Source organism: Eretmochelys imbricata, chromosome 1 (assembly GCF_965152235.1).
Source record: "Eretmochelys imbricata isolate rEreImb1 chromosome 1, rEreImb1.hap1, whole genome shotgun sequence".
Taxonomy (NCBI): domain Eukaryota; kingdom Metazoa; phylum Chordata; order Testudines; family Cheloniidae; genus Eretmochelys; species Eretmochelys imbricata.
Window position 1 is genome coordinate 352,120,499 of NC_135572.1, and position 24,068 is coordinate 352,144,566.

Here is a 24,068-nt window from a genome sequence, read left to right on the forward strand (position 1 = left end):
TGAAACTCAACTCCTATTCTCCCTACAGCTCTATTCTGTATGCATGAGTCCATAGCTCATTACAGCTATGCAGCAGAGCGTGAATATAAGCAGAATAGCTTATATCCCGGAAAAACTCCATGTGTGGCCAAAACCCAAGATAGGAACAGAATAACACAAACAACATGATGGTAGTAGTCAGGACTGTAATCTCTTTGGGGCAGGTACCTTTTTTTCTAAAATAAAATAATCAGATGTGGTTACAGCACCTAGCACAACGGGGCTCTAGTAATTGATCGAGGCCTTAAGATATTACTGTGATGTTTTGGGGATTACCCATACCAGTGAAAAGAAAAGGAGTACTTGTGGCACCTTAGAGACTAACCAATTTATTTGAGCATGAGCTTTCGTGAGCTACCAGTGAGGGGTTCTATCACCGCTTGCTCTGTAACCTTGGGTGCCTTAAGGCTATGTTCCTATGGCTCAGAGCCCTGACACCAGCAGCCAGCCTAAAAGCACTGAGGTCTCACCCCAGCTGCCACCAGTCTAGTTCCTCCTTGCAGGGTGACCTCCACAACCCTTCTAGTTCTGAGTCTCCCCAAATCCATCTACATCGAGTTCTTAACTACTCGACATTCGGACCTTTCCCCTCTGGTTTGTCACCCCCGAAGGAGTGAAACCTGCCGCCAGTGATCGGTTCACTTTGGCACACACACACACACACCCACCAGTTTACCCCAAGCAGGTCTGTTGTGCAAAGACAAAAAAAAAGTTTTTTAATAGAAAAATTAGACTCAGTGTTGAAACAGTAAGGAAAAGCAAACACAAACAAGATACACAGAAAATAAACATAAGGACGTAACCTCAGGCTTCACACGTCTCTGTTAGATAAATGCCCCTTTCTAATACATGTGGGGAAAGTCCCTCCTCTCTTAGGCTATGGCTACACTACAGAGCTTAGCGCGTCTGCCTCTGCACCACTGTAGTGTAAGCCAATGGGAGAGAGCTCTCCTGTCGATTTAGTTACTCCAGCCCCCGCCAGCGGCGGTAGCTATGTTGATCACAGAAGCTCTACCGCTGACATAGCGCTGTTCGCACCGGGGCTTAGGTCGATGTAATTTACGTCGCTCAGGGGGGTGGCTTATTCACACCCCTGAGCGACATAATTTATACCCACCTAAGTTGTGGCATGTACATAGCTTTAGCTTTCCAAATCTGGGGTTTTCTTTCAGTTTCAATGTTTTCCCATTAACTCTACTGGTCCACTGTTGTCTTTTCCTGGCTGGACAATGGATAGGTACTTAAATTTAGTTTCATATAAACAACTGACTTGGGAGGAGTCCCTCCCAGTTGTATTTGAAATTGTAGTACTGGACATGAGCATACTATTCTATACACATCAAGACAGGTTTCAGAGTAACAGCCGTGTTAGTCTGTATTCGCAAAAAGAAAAGGAGTACTTGTGGCACCTTAGAGACTAACCAATTTATTTGAGCATGAGCTTTCGTGAGCTACAGCTCACTTCATCGGATGCATACCGTGGAAACTGCAGCAGACTTTATATACACACAGAGATTATGAAACAATACCTCCTCCCACCCCACTGTCCTGCTGGTAATAGCTTATCTAAAGTGATCATCAAGTTGGGCCATTTCCAGCACAAATCCAGGTTTTCTCACCCTCTACCCCCCCCCACACACAAACTCACTCTCCTGCTGGTAATAGCCCATCCAAAGTGACAACTCTCTACACAATGTGTATGATAATCAAGGTGGGCCATTTCCTGCACAAATTCAGGTTCTCTCACCCCCTCAGCCCCCTCCAAAAACCACACACACAAACTCACTATCCTGCTGGTAATAGCTCATCCAAAGTGACCACTCTCCCTACAATGTGCATGATAATCAAGGTGGGCCATTTCCAGCACAAATCCAGGTTTTCTCACCCCCCCACCCCCATACACACACAAACTCACTCTCCTGCTGGCAATAGCTCATCCAAACTGACCCCTCTCCAAGTTTAAATCCAAGTTTAACCAGAACGTCTGGGGGGGGGGGGGGTTAGGAAAAAACAAGGGGAAATAGGCTACCTTGCATAATGACTTAGCCACTCCCAGTCTCTATTTAAGCCTAAATTAATAGGATCCAATTTGCACCACAGTCTGTGTCCATATCTTATGAAGACCATCAAGTTCAGGACATTACAAGCTCTCCCAAAAGACCTTACTCAACATATTGTTTACACATAGGAACACTGTATACAACCAGTTGGTTCAGTTTGTTACTCTTTGGGGTTCAGACCCCCTGTTGTCCCCTGGGCGGGGTCTCAAACCTGATTGTCACAATTACCATAACACATAAGATCAATACTTGACCCTCAGTGGAACGTGGCCTCAGTTTTGTAACTGAGCGATAGCATCTGCAGTCACATGGCGTCCCTTAACACCACAACAGGGCACTAGTTCAGCACCAATTCAGAGGGCAGAGCACCAGCTACTAAACCAACATCACTTCCTCCAGCACCTCCATTTCTCTTCAAGGTTTCCCATCCAAATACCAAGCCTGCCTAACCTTGCTTCACTTAGGAAATCAGATCACTCCACAACACAAGGTAGCATGGCTAACACAGCGTAGCGTCAGGGTACACTCAGAGACATACATAGTAGCGACTGAGGCACGTGCTTTATTAATGATCACCCAGAAGTGATATCATCCGGGTGTGGTGAAGTCTACAGGAATACTTAGTTCGTCAACTCTTTGGGGGCAGACCATCTTTTCCTTCTGTGTTTGACCCCACTGTGCAGGGCACTGTACCTGTTCATGACTCGGGCTCCTAATACACATAATGATGATGACTGATGTTTAAAAATCCTTAAAGTGCCATTTAGTGCAACAACGTCCTGCCACAACAGGACACAATACCCAAGCAGGACTACAATGGGGGCACTGCATTGATTAATAATCCTGTTCCATCCTTGAAACTTTACACCTGCACCCTCAACAGGCAATCATAGGGTTGGGAATTTCAGCAAGCAGCAGAGAGCTGCTGTGCTTGCTTATGGTTTAATTTAAAGGGGGTTTCTGGGCCTGGGCCAAGTTCTTAAACCCAAATTTATCCTAGCTTAAAAAAAATTGCTAGACCCTTGAGGCAGACCCTCTGGATCCTGAATGACACACATCCCCACCCAAAGTTATCACTACTAAAAGATTTCATAGAAGCCCATTTTTGTGGGGTTCATTAAAAAAACCTAATGTTTTGCGCTCCCCCTAGCGGTTCTAAACAACTATGCCAATTCCTGCAGAGCGCAAGGCGCACCAAACATGAAGGCAATGCAAAAAAAAAGACGCAGCATTACAAGCCGGAGTTGTTATTAAACACAAAACAAAATAAACCTACTGCATCCATTCTAATTAGAATCAAAACCCACCAGGGGGCAGAGGCTGGGCCGGGGGAGGAGAACGCCAGAGGAAAGAGATCAAATTGGTGAGGAACAAAAAGATGTTTTATCTCTGCCTGCCGCGTGGGTTTCGCAACCAATGCCAAGCTGGAAACAATATTGTTGGGTTTTTTTCCCCTAAATGTATGTGACAGCGTCCCTTTCAATAGAAGACATTAATGGTCTGTATGAGGACTTGCACAAATCAAGTGAGAGCAAAATCTATGCTCGATAGCAGAGTTTGCAAGCTGCAGGGCAGGCTGTCCTAAGGGTAGAAATGTAGTCAGTGACAGAAACAGCCCTAAAAAGGGTAAGTGGTCATAGGATTGCACTGACTCCAAATCACAAGCAGCATCAGGGAATTGGGCGCGGGGATGGGAGGGGGGAAGATTCTTCAAATTAGTTCATGCTGAAAGTCACTCGTTCTAACAAGGCGAGAGGTTTCTTTTTGCCTTTTAATTAAGAATTATCTTATAAATCAAACCCCTCATTCCTGCACTTCAGGTGTCGGCTGAGAGAAACTCTTTTTCAATAACCTAGGGTCCACTTGTACAACCTGCTGTCTCCGCTCAAACCCAGGTAACACGTCCAATCACATGAGCTGTGTTTCCTCTGGTTTTTACAAAAAGATCTCGACTCTCTTTTTAAAAAAAACACCTTCCGTACATGCATTAGTAGCTCTGCTCTTACAGACATTTGCATTTACCTAATGCTCTCTGACTAATCCACCAGCATGCTTCCGGATGCGTCTCCCCCCCATTAGAGCATCACACTCACACTCCTCTGGGTACCTTCACGCCCTCTGTGTAATTCAAAAGGGGCTGTGATGTTAATAGTACATACTCCCTTTGTAATGTGCATTAGGGAGGGTTCCAGCTGAGAAAACACCTCCTACAATCTTCTGGACGAGCCAAGCAGGGGACATATAGGGACCATTCTTTTTAAATCCAGGGGGCTGGGTTTGACTGGCACAGCAAGTCCACCCTAGGGTTGCCACCTCTCCCCGTGTTTCCAGGATCCTTCCAGTAATGACGGGTGATCCTACTTCTGGCACACATGGGTTGTGGGATGGTAAATAGCCCTGAAAGAATTTTGACGACCCACAAAACATGTCAACTTTTTACCACTTGCCATTTCATATCAGAAATGTTATGCTGAAAGGTGATAATGGCCAGCAGCAAGTGAGTCTTAGATCCAAAAACAAACCTAGGCCTCGTTAAAGCCAACAGGTGTGTCCTGTACCCTCCTTTAGGCTCAGCGGAAGCAGCAGTCAAACCTCTTTTTCTAGTAAAAACAGCTGCAGACGAGGGGAGGGGAATGGGAAGCACCCCAAGTACTAGGCTGCGTGGCAGGTCAGAGTGAAGCTGTGTGAACTGAGAGGTTTCCCAGGTTGCAAATGCAGGGGAGAGGCTGTGTGGGTTGGGGGCAGAAACCCCAGAGAAAGAGTTATGAGTATCATCACCCTGAGAGAACCAGAAACACAGCTTCTGGGGCACAAACCTCACTGGAGTGGCAGACGGGATTTTGGAGTAAAGAAATGGTCAGCTGCTGTTATTTGTTCCTTCAGGGTGTTCAGGGAAACAGGACTTTACCTACTTCAACAAAAAGAACAAAACAAAACAAAACACCAAGAATATACCTGACTCAGATCACTGATTTCTCATCCGAACTGAAACAACCCTGCAGGGCCCCAGACTTTGGTTAACTGCTTGGGCCAAAGGAAGTCCTGCTTTGAGCAGAGGGTTGGACTAGATGACCTCCTGAGGTCCCTTCCAACCCTGATATTCTGTGATTCTAAGAGCAATAACATGCACTCCTATGGGGCTCGCCATTCAAGGATCTCAGACATCCATGGCTTAAGGCTCACCCCAGCCCTGGGAGTAGGGAAATATTACCCTTCATGTTTTGTCAAGGCAGAAATTGAAGCATAGCGAAGGGAAGTATCTTGCCCAAGATCACAGATCTGTGTTACAGCCTACAAACCTCCAGCAGGGGAAAGGGGGATTGACTCCACATCCAATGAGAGAAGCAATGACCTGCCTGGTTTTGCCAAGCAAGAACTCACCGCTTGTTCAATGCTTGTTGTTAATGATGCCCAGAAGTTACCTACTACAGGACAGGCCTAACAAAGAAAATAACAGAACGCGACTAGCCGTCACCTTCAGCCCCCAACTAAAACCCCTCCAACGCATTATTAAGGATCTACAACCTATCCTAAAGGATGACCCAACACTCTCACAAATCTTGGGAGACAGGCCAGTCCTTGCCTACAGACAGCCCCGCAACCTGAAGCAAATACTCACCAACAACCACATACCACACAACAGAACCACTAACCCAGGAACTTATCCTTGCAACAAAGCCCGTTGCCAATTGTGCCCACATATCTATTCAGGGGACACCATCACAGGGCCTAATAACATCAGCCACACTATCAGAGGCTCGTTCACCTGCACATCCACCAATGTGATTTATGCCATCATGTGCCAGCAATGCCCCTCTGCCATGTACATTGGTCAAACTGGACAGTCTCTACGTAAAAGAATAAATGGACACAAATCAGATGTCAAGAATTATAACATTCATAAACCAGTCGGAGAACACTTCAATCTCTCTGGTCACGCAATCACAGACATGAAGGTCGCTATCTTAAAACAAAAAAACTTCAAATCCAGACTCCAGCGAGAAACTGCTGAATTGGAATTCATTTGCAAATTGGATACTATTAATTTAGGCTTAAATAGAGACTGGGAGTGGCTAAGTCATTATGCAAGGTAGCCTATTTCCTCTTGTTTTTTCCTACCCCCCCCCTCCCCCCAGATGTTCTGGTTTAACTTGGATTTAAACTTGGAGAGTGGTCAGTTTGGACGAGCTATTACCAGCAGGAGATTTCGTGAGCTACAGCTCACTTCATCAGATGCATACCGTGGAAACTGCAGCAGACTTTATATATACACAGAGAATATGAAACAGTACCTCCTCCCACCCCACTGTCCTGCTGGTAATAGCTTATCTAAAGTAATCGTCAGGTTAGGCCATTTCCAGCACAAGGAATGTGGACTTTTGCAGTCTATGATGATTATCCCATCCCCATGCTGTTGGGGGAAGACTTGGCCAATCATGTGAAGCAGGCCAAGAGGGTGGGAATGGTCACCCGCAGCCAGGCTAAACAAGCCGTGAGGCCTAGCTCTGTTCCGGAAACTTCTATCAGGACCCAGTCAGAGGTGATGGACCCGGACCCCAGGCCAATGTCTGCAACAGCAGTAGTGGATCCAGTCCCAGAGACCCAGACGGAACCAGTCCCAGAACCGGAACCAGCCGAACAACCAACACCAGACCCCGTGCCAGCACTGAATCCAGTACTTGCAACCTCAACACCAGAGGGCCCCACCGAACCTGAACTGGCAGCAGCCGATAACCCTACACAAGAGGCTCAGCCGGAGCCTGAATCCCAACCTAGTGCACCAGCGGAGAGCGGTTCACAGTCAACAGAAACAGCTCCATCCCCTATATCGCTTCCAGAGGGACCAAGCCTAGGTCCACAATCCAATGAGGAACTGATGTCCCCAGCATCAAGGGAACAGTTCCAGACCGAACAGGAAGCAGATGAAAGCCTCCAGAGAGCTTGGACGGCGGCACGGAGCAACCCACCGCCTCTCAGCTCTTCTAATCGATCCAGGTTTGTTGTAGAAAGAGGACTTTTATACAAGGAAACTCTTTCTGGTGGACACCAGGAAGACTGGCATCCTCAGAGACAGTTGGTAGTTCCAACTAAATACCGGGCCAAGCTCTTGAGCTTAGCCCACGATCACCCTAGTGGCCATGCTGGGGTGAACAGGACCAAAGACCGTTTGGGGGGGTCATTCCACTGGGAGGGAATGGGCAAGGATGTTTCTACCTATGTCCAGTCTTGTGAGGTGTGCCAAAGAGTGGGAAAACCCCAAGACCAGGTCAAAGCCCCTCTACAACCACTCCCCATCATTGAAGTTCCATTTCAGCGAGTAGCTGTGGATATTCTGGGTCCTTTTCCGAAAAAGACACCCAGAGGAAAGCAGTACATACTGACTTTCATGGATTTTGCCACCCGATGGCCGGAAGCAGTAGCTCTAAGCAACACCAGGGCTAAAAGTGTGTGCCAGGCACTAGCAGACATTTTTGCCAGGGTAGGTTGGCCCTCCGACATCCTCACCGATGCAGGGACTAATTTCCTGGCAGGAACTATGAAAAACCTTTGGGAAGCTCATGGGGTAAATCACTTGGTTGCCACTCCTTACCACCATCAAACAAATGGCATGGTGGAGAAGTTTAATGGAACTTTGGGGGCCATGATACGTAAATTCGTAAATGAGCACTCCAATGATTGGGACCTAGTGTTGCAGCAGTTGCTCTTTGCCTACAGAGCTGTACCACATCCCAGTTTAGGGTTTTCCCCATTTGAACTTGTATATGGCCGTGAGGTTAAGGGGCCATTGCAGTTGGTGAAGCAGCAATGGGAGGGATTTACACCTTCTCCAGGAACTAACATTCTGGACTTTGTAACCAACCTACAAAACACCCTCCGAACCTCTTTAGCCCTTGCTAAAGAAAACTTACAGGATGCTCAAAAAGAGCAAAAAGCCTGGTATGATAAACATGCCAGAGAGCGTTCCTTCAGAGTAGGAGACCAGGTCATGGTCTTAAGGGCGCTCCAGGCCCATAAAATGGAAGCATCGTGGGAAGGGCCATTCATGGTCCAGGAGCGCCTGGGAGCTGTTAATTATCTCATAGCATTCCCCACCTCCAACCGAAAGCCTAAGGTGTACCATATTAATTCTCTAAAGCCCTTTTATTCCAGAGAATTAAAGGTTTGTCAGTTTACAGCCCAGGGAGAAGATGATGCTGAGTGGCCTGAAGGTGTCTACTACGAAGGGAAATGTGTTGGTGGTGTGGAAGAGGTGAACCTCTCCATGACCCTTGGGCGTATGCAGCGACAGCAGATCCAGGAGCTGTGCACTAGCTACGCGCCAACGTTCTCAGCCACCCCAGGACTGACTGAACGGGCATACCACTCCATTGACACAGGTAATGCTCACCCAATTAGGGTCCAACCTTACCGGGTGTCTCCTCAAGCTAAAACTGCTATAGAACGGGAGATCCAGGATATGTTACAGATGGGTGTAATCCGCCCCTCTGAAAGTGCATGGGCATCTCCAGTGGTTCTAGTTCCCAAACCAGATGGGGAAATACGTTTTTGCGTGGACTACCGTAAGCTAAATGCTGTAACTCGCCCAGACAACTATCCAATGCCACGCACAGATGAACTGTTAGAGAAACTGGGACGGGCCCAGTTCATCTCTACCTTGGACTTAACAAAGGGGTACTGGCAGGTACCGCTAGATGAATCTGCCAAGGAAAGGTCAGCCTTCATCACACATCTCGGGCTGTATGAATTTAATGTACTCCCTTTCGGGCTGCGAAATGCACCCGCCACTTTCCAAAGACTTGTAGATGGTCTCCTAGCGGGATTAGGAGAATATGCAGTCGCCTACCTTGACGATGTGGCCATATTTTCGGATTCCTGGGCAGACCACCTGGAACATCTACAAAAAGTCCTTGAGCGCATAAGGGAGGCAGGACTAACTGTTAAGGCTAAGAAGTGTCAAATAGGCCTAAACAGAGTGACTTACCTTGGACACCAGGTGGGTCAAGGAACTATCAGCCCCCTACAGGCCAAAGTGGATGCTATCCAAAAGTGGCCTGTCCCAAAGTCAAAGAAATAGGTTCAATCCTTCTTAGGCTTGGCCGGTTATTACAGGCGATTTGTACCGCACTACAGCCAAATCGCTGCCCCACTGACAGACCTAACCAAAAAGAAACAGCCAAATGCTGTTCAGTGGACCGGAAAGTGTCAGAAGGCCTTTAACAAGCTTAAAGCGACACTCATGTCTGACCCTGTACTAAGGGCCCCAGACTTTGACAAACCGTTCCTAGTAACCACAGATGCATCCGAGCGTGGTGTGGGAGCAGTTTTAATGCAGAAAGGATCTGATCAAGAATTCCACCCTGTAGTGTTTCTCAGCAAAAAACTGTCTGAGAGGAAAAGCAACTGGTCAGTCACTGAAAAAGAATGTTATGCCATTGTCTACGCTCTGGAAAAGCTACGCCCATATGTTTGGGGACGGCGTTTCCACCTGCAAACCGACCATGCTGCACTGAAGTGGCTTCACACCGTCAAGGAAACTAACAAAAAACTTCTTCGGTGGAGTTTAGCTCTCCAAGATTTTGATTTCGACATCCAACACATCTCAGGAGCTTCTAACAAAGTGGCTGATGCACTCTCCCGTGAAAGTTTCCCAGAGTCAACTGGTTAAAATCGTCCTTGAGATGTGGAAAATATTGTTAGTCTTTATGTACTTGGTAGTATATTTAGAGATGCATGTGTCTTATTAACTCTGTTTTTCCTAGAGCTCCAGGAAGAAATCCCAGCCAGTGTTTCACCCTAGCTGAGATTTGGGGGGCGTGTCATAAATATAAGGGGAAGGGTAAACCCCTTTGAAATTTCTCCTGGCCAGGAGAAAGCTCCTCTCACCTGTAAAGGGTTAAGAAGCTAAAGGTAACCTCGCTGGCACCTGACCAAAATGACCAATGAGGAGACAAGATACTTTCAAAAGCTGGGAGGAGGGAGAGAAACAAAGGGTCTGTGTCTGTCTGTATGCTGTGCTTGGCCAGGGATAGACCAGGAATGGAGTCTTAGAACTTTTAGTAAGTAATCTAGCTAGGTATGTGTTAGATTATGATTTCTTTAAATGGCTGAGAAAAGAATTGTGCTGAATAGAATAACTATTTCTGTCTGTGTATCTTTTTTGTAACTTAAGGTTTTGCCTAGAGGGGTTCTCTATGTTTTTGAATCTAATTACCCTGTAAGATATCTACCATCCTGATTTTACAGGGGGGATTTCTTCATTTCTATTTACTTCTATTTTCTATTAAAAGTCTTCTTGTAAAAAACTGAATGTTTTTTCATTGTTCTCAGATCCAAGGGTTTGGGTCTGTGGTCACCTATGCAAATTGGTGAGGCTTTTTATCCAACATTTCCCAGGAAAGGGGGGGGTGCAAGTGTTGGGAGGATTGTTCATTGTTCTTAAGATCCAAGGGTCTGGGTCTGTAGTCACCTAGGCAAATTGGTGAGGTTTTTTACCAAACCTTGTCCAGGAAGTGGGGTGCAGGGTTTTGGGAAGTATTTTGGGGGGAAAGACGCGTCCAAACAGCTCTTCCCCAGTAACCAGTATTAGTTTGGTGGTGGTAGCGGCCATTCCAAGGACCACGGGTGGAATACTTTGTACCTTGGGGAAGTTTTGACCTAAGCTGGTAAAGATAAGCTTAGGAGGTTTTTCATGCAGGTCCCCACATCTGTACCCTAGAGTTCAGAGTGGGGGAGGAACCTTGACATCTCTAAGGTGCCACAAGTACTCCTTTTCTTTTTGCGAATACAGACTAACACGGCTGTTACTCTGATACCAGCAGGAGAGTGAGTCTGTGTGTGTATGGGGGTGGTTTTTGGAGGGGGGTGAGGGAGTGAGAGAACCTGGATTTGTGCAGGAAATGGCCTAACTTCATTATCATGCACATTGTGTAAAGAGTTGTCACTTTGGATGGGCTATCACCAGCAGGAGAGTGAATTTGTGTGGGGGGGTGGAGGGTGAGAAAACCTGGATTTGTGCTGGAAATGGCCTAACCTGACGATTACTTTAGATAAGCTATTACCAGCAGGACAGTGGGGTGGGAGGAGGTATTGTTTCATATTCTCTGTGTATATATAAAGTCTGCTGCAGTTTCCACGGTATACATCTGATGAAGTGAGCTGTAGCTCACGAAAGCTCATGCTCAAATAAATTGGTTAGTCTCTAAGGTGCCACAAGTACTCCTTTTCTTTTTGCGAATACAGACTAACACGGCTGTTACTCTGAAACCGCTCAAAAAGCAATGATCCAAGGCAGTGGTTCCCAAACTGGAGTCTGTGAACCCCTGGGGGTTTGTGAAATGTTACAGGGGGGTCTCGGGGGAAAAATTCCCTAATGGTGGACAGAGCTGTCCCTAGGGACCCCAGGCAGCATGGGGCCAGCAACCCGCAGCCCCTAGACTTCCAAGAGCTAAGCAGATCAAAGCAAGCATTTCTATCACACTGAGGAGATTTAAACTTCAAGACTCCTTATAAGAAATGGAAAGGGAGGGGGATGTTTTTTGCTGTTTTTAAAATTAAATAGGCAGCTAGTGTTGTTTTTAAACTTATGACGAACAAGTTTTAAGTTTTGTTGTACCGTGGGTTGTTTGCCTGGACTGCTCAAGACCTGAATGCTTGTGTAGGAGGAATTCTCTGAGTTGGCTTCTTAAATACCTTCATGCTGTTTCACATCCGATACTCCTTGATGAAACATAGGAACCTTGTCTTATAACAGACTTATTCAAAGTGATACAAGCTACAAAAGTGAGATCTTGGAAGAGTGTTGCTGTTTTCATAATGTAATAAAAAGACTGTAATGATAGATAATTAATGATAAATAGTGTGTAATAAGCATGTCATAAAAACAAATTTTATATTTCCAAGATCACTGCTTTTATAATTTATACTCCGGTAAAGGAGAATATCCCTGGAAATATTCATTTTTAGGAGGGGGTTCGAAAGACTTGACGTTTTCTGTGAAAGGGGTACACAGGTTGTTAAAGTTTGGGAACTACTGATTCAAGGCCAAAATATTCAAACACAGGGCACCCAAAACAGAACACATTGGCCTACGGTTAATAGCCTCACAGTGTCCCTTTCAGCAACGTCTACGTGCATCACTACCCTCTGCTGAATGGAATCAGAACTATTCAACTCTGTGTCTTAGGCCCTATACTGTTAAAAGCTATTGGAGAGGCTCCTGTAGTTCAAGTGGCAGGTGCTGGGGCATTTGGAGAGGAATTGATTCTACGTAGAACATTCCCCAAAGGTTTTCACAAGGCATCAACAGCTCATTTAAAGGAAGAATATTACAGAGTGAAGGGGAATTGTTCATGGTTCAAACACAGCACAGCTGTGTCTGCAGCTGGTGAACAGAGGAGGTCACAATATTTTGAATTTTTGATGACATTGACAATTTTGGGGAAAAACAAGAAAAAAAAAATCTTTCCCCCCATGAATTACGCCCCTCCCCACCCCGCCCATCAGCTCTCCTGTTCTGTGGCCAGGTATTTAGATCACAAAACCACCACCATGAATGTCACTGAATGGGATACCCTCTTGCTGAGAGTCTCAGCAAAGAAGTCAGAGAGGGATGAATGAGTTATGGAAACAAGCTACCTTCTGACAACACACATAAATACCCCAGAGGTGACTCCTCCAATGGAGGCATGAGGCAGACAAGGGGGTGGTGGGGGAACTTTTTATTGCTTCCTCCTCCCCCCCAGGGAAGAGAACTTATGCAGCCAGATCCCGCTCTCAGACGAGTTTTGTTCACTTGGATGGAGGGAGTGACTCCAGATTTACACCGGTGTCATTTCAGTTCTTGAATCAGGCCCTTGGTCACCAAGGCTGTCAGTCTGAACACCACCAATCAGCTCACTCCCACCTCTAAGCATAGGCTGCCACGCTTTGACAACCACATTCAACTACAGCCTGGGCCAGAGATCAGCAACCAGATCAAAGAGAGGAAAAACACAAGGCAGGAGTGGTAGTGACATAGGAAACAGCTACCCCAGGCAAATGAGGGTGGTGGGGGGAATAATGTGGCTCATGGTGAAAGAGAGATGGATGTGCAGTGCCTTATCGGGGACTGGCTGTTATTCCAACTAGCGTCCTGATAACGTAAGAAGCTTAATCAAATATGCAAATGACAGCCTATCTGGAGACAGGGGGAAATCGAAAAATAAACCCAGAGATTGTGCATTAAACTAGCCCATGAAATAAGGAGGGGAGAAAAGAGGTTCCTTCTTTTGATAAAATTCTTTCAAAAGATTAAATTAAAGCAAAATTAATTAGGAGAATCGCACTTAACCCAACTCCCCGTAAGAGGGGTCAGCAGGCAAGAGGCAATCAAGTGAAAGACAGACGCAAGAGGCACTAAAAGAGCTAGCCAGCCAAGGAGAAAAAATAAAAGAAGACTTCACCATTTTTGGCTGGGCTGTCTAGCGGGGTGCTAGATGGAGAGTTGACAAGCTATAGAGCCCCACTTTGACATCATTGGGAAGCTGGAGGGGCAGATGAAGAAATAAGCTGATTACTTAATATCCATCAAGTAACAAATGAGAAGGATTGTTGGGTGGGGGGAGACAGCAATGCAGAGACCATTGGTGCCTCAGTTCTTCTTTGGTCCCACTGCACCATGGTATCCTGTGATGTAACCGTGGGAGGGCAGTGCATGGTTATCTACAGTAGGAGGTTCACACACCACAAGGAGTAGCCTGTCCAGCCCAACAGCCGGCATACCCCATGGCACCTACAGCATAGCGCGTGCTGCAGCACATAGAACCCCACCTGCCCAAAGAACCCTGAAGCATCGCTGCAAATCATGGCATCCTTCAGTGCATTGCCCACAGAGGTCTGTAGGGTGCAGCACCCCCCGTGGCCAGCAAGACAGCCCACCGCAGTGCATGGCTAACTGTCCTCTCCAACCTAAGACGAGCCCTCATGGCATAGCATTTCGGCTGCCTCCAAAGCAGCACAGAGCATCCTACATGGCATGGCATCCTGCCCCACCTTACCAGGAAGAGCCTGCCCCATGAGTTAGCCTTGTGACAACTTTGGCTGCTTTGGAGTTAAGTCAGTTGAGTTCAGACTGCAGTTTTCCATGGGAAAGCCCTTGGTGCGGTATCACATGGCCCCTGCTTCTCTCACAGCCAGCGGTCCCTTTGATTCTGATGTTTCTGTTGGGCTGGTGTTAAATTTTAAGTAAAAAGGCATGGGGTAGCACTGCCAATACAAATCACTTGGGGGCAGCAGCAACCAATTGCCCCTAGACTTTGAAGTACAGATTGGATCTGGGGGGTGATTATATTTTCATTTGCAAGTCTCATTGCATGGCTCCGAGACCTCATCTCCCATGACACGCCAAGGCGCTTCTGAATCAGAGCCTCAGGAGGAAAAAAACAGCAGCACGCAACGCACACAAGAGACAGAAAACAAGTCAAGAAAGCGCTCAGTAAATACAACCTCTCAGCACCTTGATGGCTGGATGGTTTAATAGCCAGGGGGTCTTCAAGGGAGCCAGATGATGCTCTTTGCCAGAACAAGCAAATAGCTTCTTTCAAATCCGGTTCTTGCTGGGAACTGTAAATTCTTTGCAATGGATGGAAAGGAGTTTTTCCTGCTGTACTAGGCACCAAAAGGAACCTTGAGAGCTTTGCAGTAGGTTGTACGAACAGGATCTAGCTGGAAGGGCCAGGGTTCTAAGCAGCGCAGTGATGTAAATGATCGTGTTGTGTTACACGCTGGGTGGGAGTGGTAACTTGCACTGACGGCACTCAGCAGATGTCCAAAACAAGTGTCAGGTCTAGTTTGGTGCCAAGGACCAGCTCCAGCCCCTTGATTTGTAGATTTGATTCTGAAATGGCAAGGAACTGATTCCACAACAATTTCTGCAGCCATGGAATTGCAGGATACATAGGGCACCGACCATGGGGGAAACCCTCATCCCATGCAACCCCACCTCCACCTCAGAGGAGATTACGGATAGTAAAAAAAAAAATGGGCCCGTTCTCAGGTGCTGAAACGGAAAGAGGAAGTGGAACTGGATGCCACAGGAGTTTGGTAATGGGACACACAAGCCTTTCTATCTATTTAGGCCCTTATATTGCACCCATCACCCTGGTATCCAAGTGCCTCTCACCTTTAGATCATGCTGGAGTACATCTCATGATAGTAGCAACCAAATGTCATTACCATCTGTGGCTTTTAAGTGGCTTACATGGACCAAATTAGTGGGTCTCACTCCAGTTCCCAGTAAGCAGTTGTCCATGTAAACCCCACCACTGCACTCATGCTCTTTTGTTGTGTCAAGGACTGGATGGGCCACAGAGACTGAATCACTCTTCTGAAGCATACGGGCAATGGAGATGGAACTACATTAATCTAGAGAGCCATAAACCCTTCCAGGGTCACAGATCTTTCATAATATGGCTCTACATGTCTGGAGGATGAAGAGAACTTTCAGAGATATCAATAAATAGAACAGAGAGGGATGTATCTTCCAGCTCCATCACCAGAAGGTAGAATAATTCGCAGACTCCAGCTGATATCAGAAGCTGGGAGGAGATGACCTCTCAGCAGATGTGGGAGACTTCACACTGTTATTGTGCACTGTAGTCAAGTCCAGTTACCAAATATTTAAAAAAATAACTTTCACAAATCATACTCCCTCAAAGCAGAAGGAAGGAGAAAAGTTGGTTTCTCTGCTGACACCTTGCATGGAGCCATCAGCAACCGAGTGTCCTCCAAGGAACATCAAAACCAGCTCATCATCAGCTGCATATTCAGAAACCTAATCGCATGGATAAATAGTAAAGGATCATTGTGTTTACCTGCAATTAATGGGAACTCACCATCTCCACATGACAAACCTAGGGCTCCTTTATTTGCTCAGTTTCTTTGGACACTGATGGAATAAGGGGTGAAAAGAAAAAAAAAATTCCTCCTCCTTACACAAGTGCTTTAGTATTCTGCAGCCGTGCTGCCCAGTTACACAAACTCACACACAGCCACCACTACCACGCTCGCTCCTCTTCTGTTTTCCCATCTCCGAGAGTTATTTATCCTGGTAAAATGTTGTTGAATAAATCAATCTATTCCTCCCCCTGCACAACTATGGCGCCTGGTTACAGCACAGCCCTGTTGAGAGAGTTGGGTGGAAATCACTCCCCACAGGGTTGAGCTGCTACGGCCTTCTCCCTAGGCCAAACCTCAACCCCCCCCCCCCCCCCACCACACACACACACATAGAACCTCAACTTTGCTTTGCATGGTCATCTGCCCTTCCCTAACACAAGGGCTGGTTGATATGCAGCGTGGACACAGCTTCCTTGCAGTCTATAGATTGATCTATCCACAATTCTAGGGTCCCCACAGAGTTTTAGTGATCACAGGTGATCAAGACTTTGGTTTTAGCTCTCTTCCAAAGACATATAATTTATGTAAGGAATTTATAAGGCCACCATTACCATATATCTAAGCACTTCACAATCTTTAATGTACTAATCCTTACAGCACTCCTCTGTGCAAGGTAAGTATTATCCCCATTTTACAGATGGGAAACTGAAGCCCAGAGAGGCTAAGTGATTTCCCCAAGGCCACACACAGTCTGTGGCAGAGCAGGGAATTGAATCTGGGTTTCCAAGTCTCTAACCACTGAGCCAACCCTCCTCTCAGCTCATAAATGACACCAACGTTCACCAGACATTTCAATTAATATTTCCAGTTTCTAATACGTGCTTGTGCCATGGGGAATTTTCCCTCTAGACCACTTTGCTTTTTGTCCTTTTTATCTCTTCACTCTGTTTCATTCACTCTTTTTCCACTCCACTTCTAACTTGGTTTTTCCCTTTTTTTTCCTCCTTCATTGTTGTCTTGGTTACATGGCCAGACTCTCGATACACAGCTAGTTTTCATTCTAATGATGTGTTCTTGTAAAGCACAATATTTTACTTCAGTTGTATGTCACGGGAAAATTCCTTTGACGGAATGTATAACAAATGTATAATATCTGTACATCAACCAACTAATATTGCTTTATGACTGAGTAGTTTGCAGGGCTTCCACAAATTGCACATCTTGAGAACCTGAGATACAATATGTATCGTTTATATAAAAATAAACACACACACACAAAAACAGTACATTCTTAACTCAGAGAAACAGGATTCTCCAAAACGGTCTGCTACTTACTTGCAGCAAATCTTTCAGTATCAAGAAGTAAATAGATTCTGTACCTTTAAGGCAAACAAGTGCATAATAACTCCATCCCTTGTGCAATATTGCTCACACAATCTGGCTGACCCAGAAATGGATCACCAGGTGTTGCCCTGCAGGTAACATTACACCAGCTGTCTGGAGGGGGAGGGGGAGGAGGAGCAGTGAAATACCATCGTCGCTAGGACCCATTCAGAGACAGGCACTGGGAAACCCTTGGCCTTGGTCCATAGGGGACCATAAGTTCATCTGAGCCTACACAGGTTATTTCAGAGACTGATTTGCCCATAGGAGGTATTTCTCTAAACCCAAATCAAACACTATGCTGATTGGATGGGTTAGCAGCAGCAGCATCAATGGGGAGAGCTGGAACCGAGAGCTCGGCCACTCCTCTTCTCCTGCTATGGAACAAGACCTCCAAGGTGACGAGACCAAACCAAATGTGAAGCCCCAAAAAGCTCAAGATGGCTTGGCAGATGCCAGTTTGTCCCAGGAGAAAAACCAAGGCTCTTGAGCAGAACTAGTGGCAAGGACATGCTCCTGCAATGCGAGGGAGCAATGTCTGAGCATCAGACCGGCCCTTTAAATTTCCCAGGATATGTGGGATTTGGAAGGGGAGGGAGGCTGGTGTTCTAAGCTCAGAGCCGTTGCTCACGGGCCATCCTTCTAGGCTGAACGGGAGCCACAGAAGCAGCATTGCTGGGAGTCAGATCCTGTTCTCCTAGCAAGAGGGATGATGGAATGAGAGAGATTTCTGCAGGGAATGGATACCCCAGATTTGCTGGGCCAAAACAAATACAAAGACAGAAGCATTTCCTGGGCTAATGCAGCTTTCCACACGCTGCATGGGGAAAGCTGCCTCTCAAAAAGACACTTCGTTGGCTGACTGCTGATCCCAGCCCCTGTGCTCCTGCACTGCTCTCACGTCCATTCCCTGTTAGCTACAGTCTGCAGAACATTATTCACATTTAGTAAACATGGAACAAACGGCAGCTCTCAAAGTTTCCTGTCAGCAGCTCAGCTTCCCTCCTCTGATTCTTTACCCTAAAAGGATGCCCCTGGTCTCCACCACACACTGTAAAAATAAAAGCCTTCCCAGCCCATATGCCCGGGTTTTCTATGCTCCCAACAGAAAGAGATCAGTTCCTAGATTCTGTAAAATGACCTGCAAAGGAGGGGGAAAAGGTGAGAGCTTGTGCCTTATTTTGCATCTTATGATACATAAAGAAGGTATGAAAGTGTTGGGGGTGCAGTTTAATTTTTTTTAAACATTTTTAATTCAGATCTCATCTCCCCTATTTTTTCCTAGCAGACACTATAAGCTGTTGGAGAATTAGCTGGGTTACAATGACATCACGGATAACAGGGAAGTGAAAAGTAATTAAATGGTGGAGGGGAAAATGATTTTTACTCAAATGGTTTACAAACGACTTAGCTTGTTTTGGTTGAGCCCATTTCACACATGTCTGAACACACAGCGGCAAGAAGAAAAATACTCTTATTCGACAGCCCTACCCCCTTTAATTAAGGACTGAAACAGTTCCCAATGAACATATCTTGGTCCTCCAGGGCAGACCTCCACATGAACAGGGAAGGCAGGACCAGACTTGACATGCCTGATATTTCTAAGATAAAAAGCAAGCAGAAGATACCTGTGAGCAAGTGACTTCCCTCACCCCGCTCCATACACAGTCCACACAAGTTATAACAGGTCACCAGTTAACCCCCCCAACACACACACACACACACACACACACCCCGCCTCCCCACCACACACACACACTCTCTCTCTCTCTCTCTCTCTCTCTCTCGGGGTTTACTTTTATTCACAAGGGGAATTCAAAATGACACACAAAATCCAGCCCAAGTCTTCTTCCCAAGATTGGCAGCTTCCAAGGCTCCTCCATGAGGACTGCTCAGTACACATCCTAGTTCTCCACTCTAGAGAGCCACACCCACACCTCATTATTCTGATGTGGTAACGATACACATCACTTTGCAGCAGGAACATCCTCTGGCTCCATTATTCAGGCAAACACTGCCAGCCTGTTGCTGCATCATATAGGGCTCTAAAAGGGGGCACAGAGCCCATTTTTAGCATTGAAAGGTTACCTTTAATGGCTCTTAGTAGCTTAAGAATAAAACACCTGCCAAAACCACTGGTAAAAGTCTTTCCGTCTTGGCTTTAGCTTCAGAAGACAAACACAAGTGCCCCAGACAATAAATGACAGCAGCTGTTACAATCAAAGCTACAGCTAAGCCATGGACATATACAGTTCATTTGGAGGGTGTCTAGTAACTTTGAGAGGGACTTAAGCCCAGATTCCATAAAGAGAGTATTTATTTATATGGAGTCAACCATGGTTACCCAGTAAACACAATGCTTATTACCTTTCAAACACAGCTCTTCTTTCATAGAAATCCCTCTCCCTTTGCATAAACACACACTCAGCCTTACCCAGATAAAGCATCCACTAACTTCTGTGCTAGGTTTGTGGTAAAAGCATGTCTGGTCACATCGCTCTGAAGGAACATCTCCAAAGCATGAGTCGTATTTCTTAATAACCCACAGCACCAGTAAGTTCTTCCTCCACAGCACCCACAGACACCCTGTGATCAGCCATTTAATTAGACAGTCTGAGCTGAGAAAGTTTGTACTTGGATCTACACTATACCAAAGTCTGAAGGTGGCTAGACCCATGGCCACCAACTTCTGGAAGGTGCAACATTAGGAGAAGACTTGTCCCCTCAGTCACGTCAGCCTAATCTCTCAGAGCTAAAGTGCAATCTTGCACCAACCGATACAATTCAACTCACATAACAGGTAACCATGCACCAGGCCTATAAGACGCTTCCCACTCATCTCGACGCAGCCAGTCTCCATAGCAACTAGCAGCACTGACTTAGGAAGGCCACGCTGGGCCAGGCCTACCTTTTTCATCTTGCCACTCTTGGTGCCCACGAATGCCAGTGAGTGGTTCTTGTAGACATAGGCGATCACAGATGTCATCCTGTCCCCATCTTCGGTGAAGATGGGGAGTCCTCGCACCATCTCCGATACTCCCAGAGGGGCATTCATATCCAGGCCACAGAAATTGTCATCAATTGTTAACAGCTGTGAACAGAAGGGGGCGGGGGAGAGAGAGCATAAGGCCACGGAACCCAGTTTAAATAATACAGGAGTACCTAAGGGGCCCCAGCCAAGATCAGGGCCCCATACCAGATGCTGTACACACACACACACACACACTCTAAAGAGAGAGTCCCTGGCCCATAGATCTTACAATCTAAAGAGACAAGACGGACAAATAGCTAGGGATGCTGCAATGGGGGGCGGGGAGGCCCTGGCCCTCCCTCTTTTGAAAATGGACAACTTGGTCTGTTAACTTTTTGCTACAGACCCCACCCCTGGCCAGGCCGGCAGGTGGAGCCCAGCCAAGGAGCCCGGCAGCTTTGGGGAGCCATGGACCATCCAACTGCCTGGGGTGGGGGAGCCCCAAGAGCAGCTCCAGCCTTTGTCCCCACCCCCCAGGCTCCCCACCTAGGGCAGGTGGAGATACCTCAGCTCCCCACAGCTGCCTGCACAGCTCTTACCATGGCTGGGCTATGACTCTGAGTTAGGGCCACCCGGGGGGGGGGGGGGCGGCAAGTGGGGCAATTTGCCCCAGGCCCCAGCTCCCGGAGGGGGCCCATAAGAGTTTTTCGGGGGCACGTCCTTCAGTGCTGCCGAACACACCCAGAGTGAAGGACCCGCCGCTCCACCGCCGCTTGTTCCGCTCCATGTCTTCAGTGAAGTGCCCCGAAGATCTGGAGCGGAAGGACCCCCCGCCGCCGAAGACCCCAGGCCCCCTGAATCCTCTGGGCAGCCCTGCTCTGAGGTTCCACCCCCAACCGGAGCCAGGTCGGGATAAGAGCCACAAGGACAGCTGTGGAGAACCTCAGACCCTCCACCTGGCCTGGGCGGGGGCCCCAGGAGTGGGGACCCCAGGGGCGGGGACACAGGCTGCTCTTGGACCTCTCCCCTACTCTGAGCAGGTAGAGGGTCATGGCTACGCAGCCCAGCTTTAGCTTCCGGCTTGCCAAGGGGTGGGGGGCCCTTCCCCCTCCCCCACTTTTGGGAAGGTAAATAGCCCACTCTTACACAGCAAGTCAGTGGTAGGGTCATGCATAAAACCCAGGCCCTCCTGAATCCTAGTCCAGTCCCCTACCCACTGGACCACATCACCTCATCCTTTTGCCTATTAGTTTATCATTCATGGCCTAACAACCAAGCCCATGGTCTGTTAAGAATCTCAGCTTAAACATTCCCAGTTTGTGTCAGAAATGCACATAAATCACAAGGGACTCATTTCCCAGACCTGAAGAAGGGCTCTGTGTGGCTCGGAAGCCTGTCTCTCTCACCAACATAAGCTGTTCCACTAAAAGATATTACCTCACCCACCTTGTCTCTCTAAGGGAATCAGAGTCAGGACTCCTGGGTTCTATTCCTGCTCCCCCAAATCACACAATGTGAGCTTGGTCAAGTCAGCTAACCTCTCTGGGTCTCAGTTTCCCCTCTGTAAAATGGAGGTCACTAACACCTACCTGCCTCAGAGGGGGATTTTGAGGAGGATTAACTCATTAAATGTCTGTAAAGGACTTTGGGTCCATGGAGGACAAGTTCTGTAACTGGAGCTCTGTAGTGGCTCTCTCTTTCTTTCCAAGTGCTGAAGACATCTGTAAAGCCCTAACAACCTGAAAAACTGCCCCTTCCCACTTATACACCTTCACAGCCACTATGATCTTCTGGGCTGCTACTGTCTCTTTCTGGACCTGAACGCCTCAGGATTGGCAGCAGAGGACTTCATATTTGGAACTCGGTCCACGAGAGCCCAAAGTGGACAGCCATCAGAACGTGGTAGAAGCTGTGAATGCACTTGGTTTAGCATATGGTTAGGCTTCTTTGATGGTGCTTCCTAGAACATCAATAGGCAATGTATACGCTGCAGCAGATGGCATTGGCAGAGGCATCTCTTCTACCCTAGCTCTAGACAACGCGGTTTGGTGAGGAGGGCATTGGACTGGATGTTAGGAGACCCTACCCTGTTAACAGAGGTCCTCTCCTTTAGCTCTATGTGCTTTTGCAGTTCTATCAGTGCTGGTGTTGCAACATTCCAGTTGATCACGGAGCACTAGGTGGTGACAAGGAAGCAGCCCTAGATGGCCAGAGTGTGGTGTATAATAGCACATTTGCCAAGGCAATAGGTTCTATGGACCTGATCCATCAAAGCACTTAAGCATGTGCTTAAATGCTTTGCTGGATTGAGGCCTATAAGTGTTAATTAAATAAGTGTGCAGAATGTCTATCTAATTTTCTTAGATCAATAATAAATGATTATGAGCATTACTGTTATATTTGCTTTATATTTGCTCATATCTTCCTTGACACATGGCTAGAAATTACTGCTCTTGCTTGAGTTCCCTAGCAATAAAAGCCTGAAGTTGATCAGGTTTGTCCTCACCTGGCAATTACAGGGAATAATTGCAGATGGTTTTATTGAACAGGAGAGTAATGTGTCTTTAAAATAGTTAGAAACATACAAAGCCCCCCCCCCAAAGCATTTAAAGAGATATTAGAAAAGAACAGCAAGACCTGAGCTCTAGCCTATTAGAATCATTAATCTCTGGGAACTGCACCTTCGGAGTTAAAACATCAACTCAGAGAGCAACCCTGGATCAAATCTTAGGACTCCATGAGTCACATCTTGGGTGCTACTAGTTTACAAGCTGGTAGAATCTGGTCTTTGGAGTTTGGCCATATATCCTTTATACTAAGCATAAAAGGTATATGGCCAAACTCCAAAGACCAGATTCATCCTTTGTGTAACCTAATTGTACACAGCGATTACCCTGTAGAACTCAATGAAGCTAGATACCATTGGGACCAAGACCCTAGTAGTATTTGAACAAAGTTTGAATATTTATATGGACAGGGCCGGCCCACAACATTTTGGCACCTGAGGCGGGGAGCTCAAATGACGCCACCATGTCCCTTTGCTAGGGCCAAAACTTTGAAAGGTCTCAATTCTGCCTTCTTCCTATTCTACTCCTTTCATGGTACTGCTTTGCTACCTACCCCAATAGAGGAGAACTAACAACTTAAAATGCCCTGTTCAAAAATGTTAAGTAACACTTAACTTTCAAATGCCTGAACAGCAAATGTAACTTTTCTTGTCTGCAGAGCAAACACTGGCATTTTTATCTGTTTGTGTTAGGATATAGATATTCAGGCCTGTCTGTAAAGGCCTATACTCTAAGAATTTAGGTGTATTCTTATCACTTGGCTAGTGATAGAGGTATAAAAGAAAGAATCAAAATCACTGTCTGCTGGTGTAAGGGCCTTCTCTTACTGTGACAGTCTGAGGCCCTGTTCTTAGGCTAAGGCCTTTGGCTAAGCAGCAGAGGCAGCCATAAGCTGGGAAGCAAACAGTCACATCCTCACATTCCAAACTAGTCACACTGAAATAAGGTGCTATTCGGCTGTTAGGAATACAATCCTGTCCTGATAGTTCCTATCACCTCCAGAGAAAGGGAAGTGCCTAGAAAATGTAAAAGGAAACTTAGTTTGATAGCATCCTGTCTGGCAAGAACTCACTTATCAATAGCTGGGATGTGAAATCCTCACTTCTGTATTTTCTTGTCATTATAGTTCCCACTTTGCTGTTGTTTGTCTGTATAATCTCTGTCTGGTTCTGT

At 46.7% G+C, this 24,068-nt stretch overlaps 1 protein-coding gene across 6 annotated transcripts in view; it reads right to left on the reverse strand.

Annotated features, from left to right (window-relative positions):
- The window catches only part of PLXNA4 (plexin A4), a 582,733-nt gene that overhangs the window by 530,402 nt on the left and 28,263 nt on the right, over positions 1 to 24,068 (reverse strand). For 5 of the 6 annotated variants that reach the window (XM_077807901.1, XM_077807900.1, XM_077807903.1 and 2 more), the window contains exon 2: positions 20,266 to 20,448. In XM_077807901.1, the coding sequence (XP_077664027.1) occupies positions 20,266 to 20,448 (183 nt within the window). Of the gene's footprint in view, positions 1 to 20,261; positions 20,449 to 24,068 lie in introns of all 6 variants that reach the window. The other variant, XM_077807904.1, reaches the window with a different exon arrangement.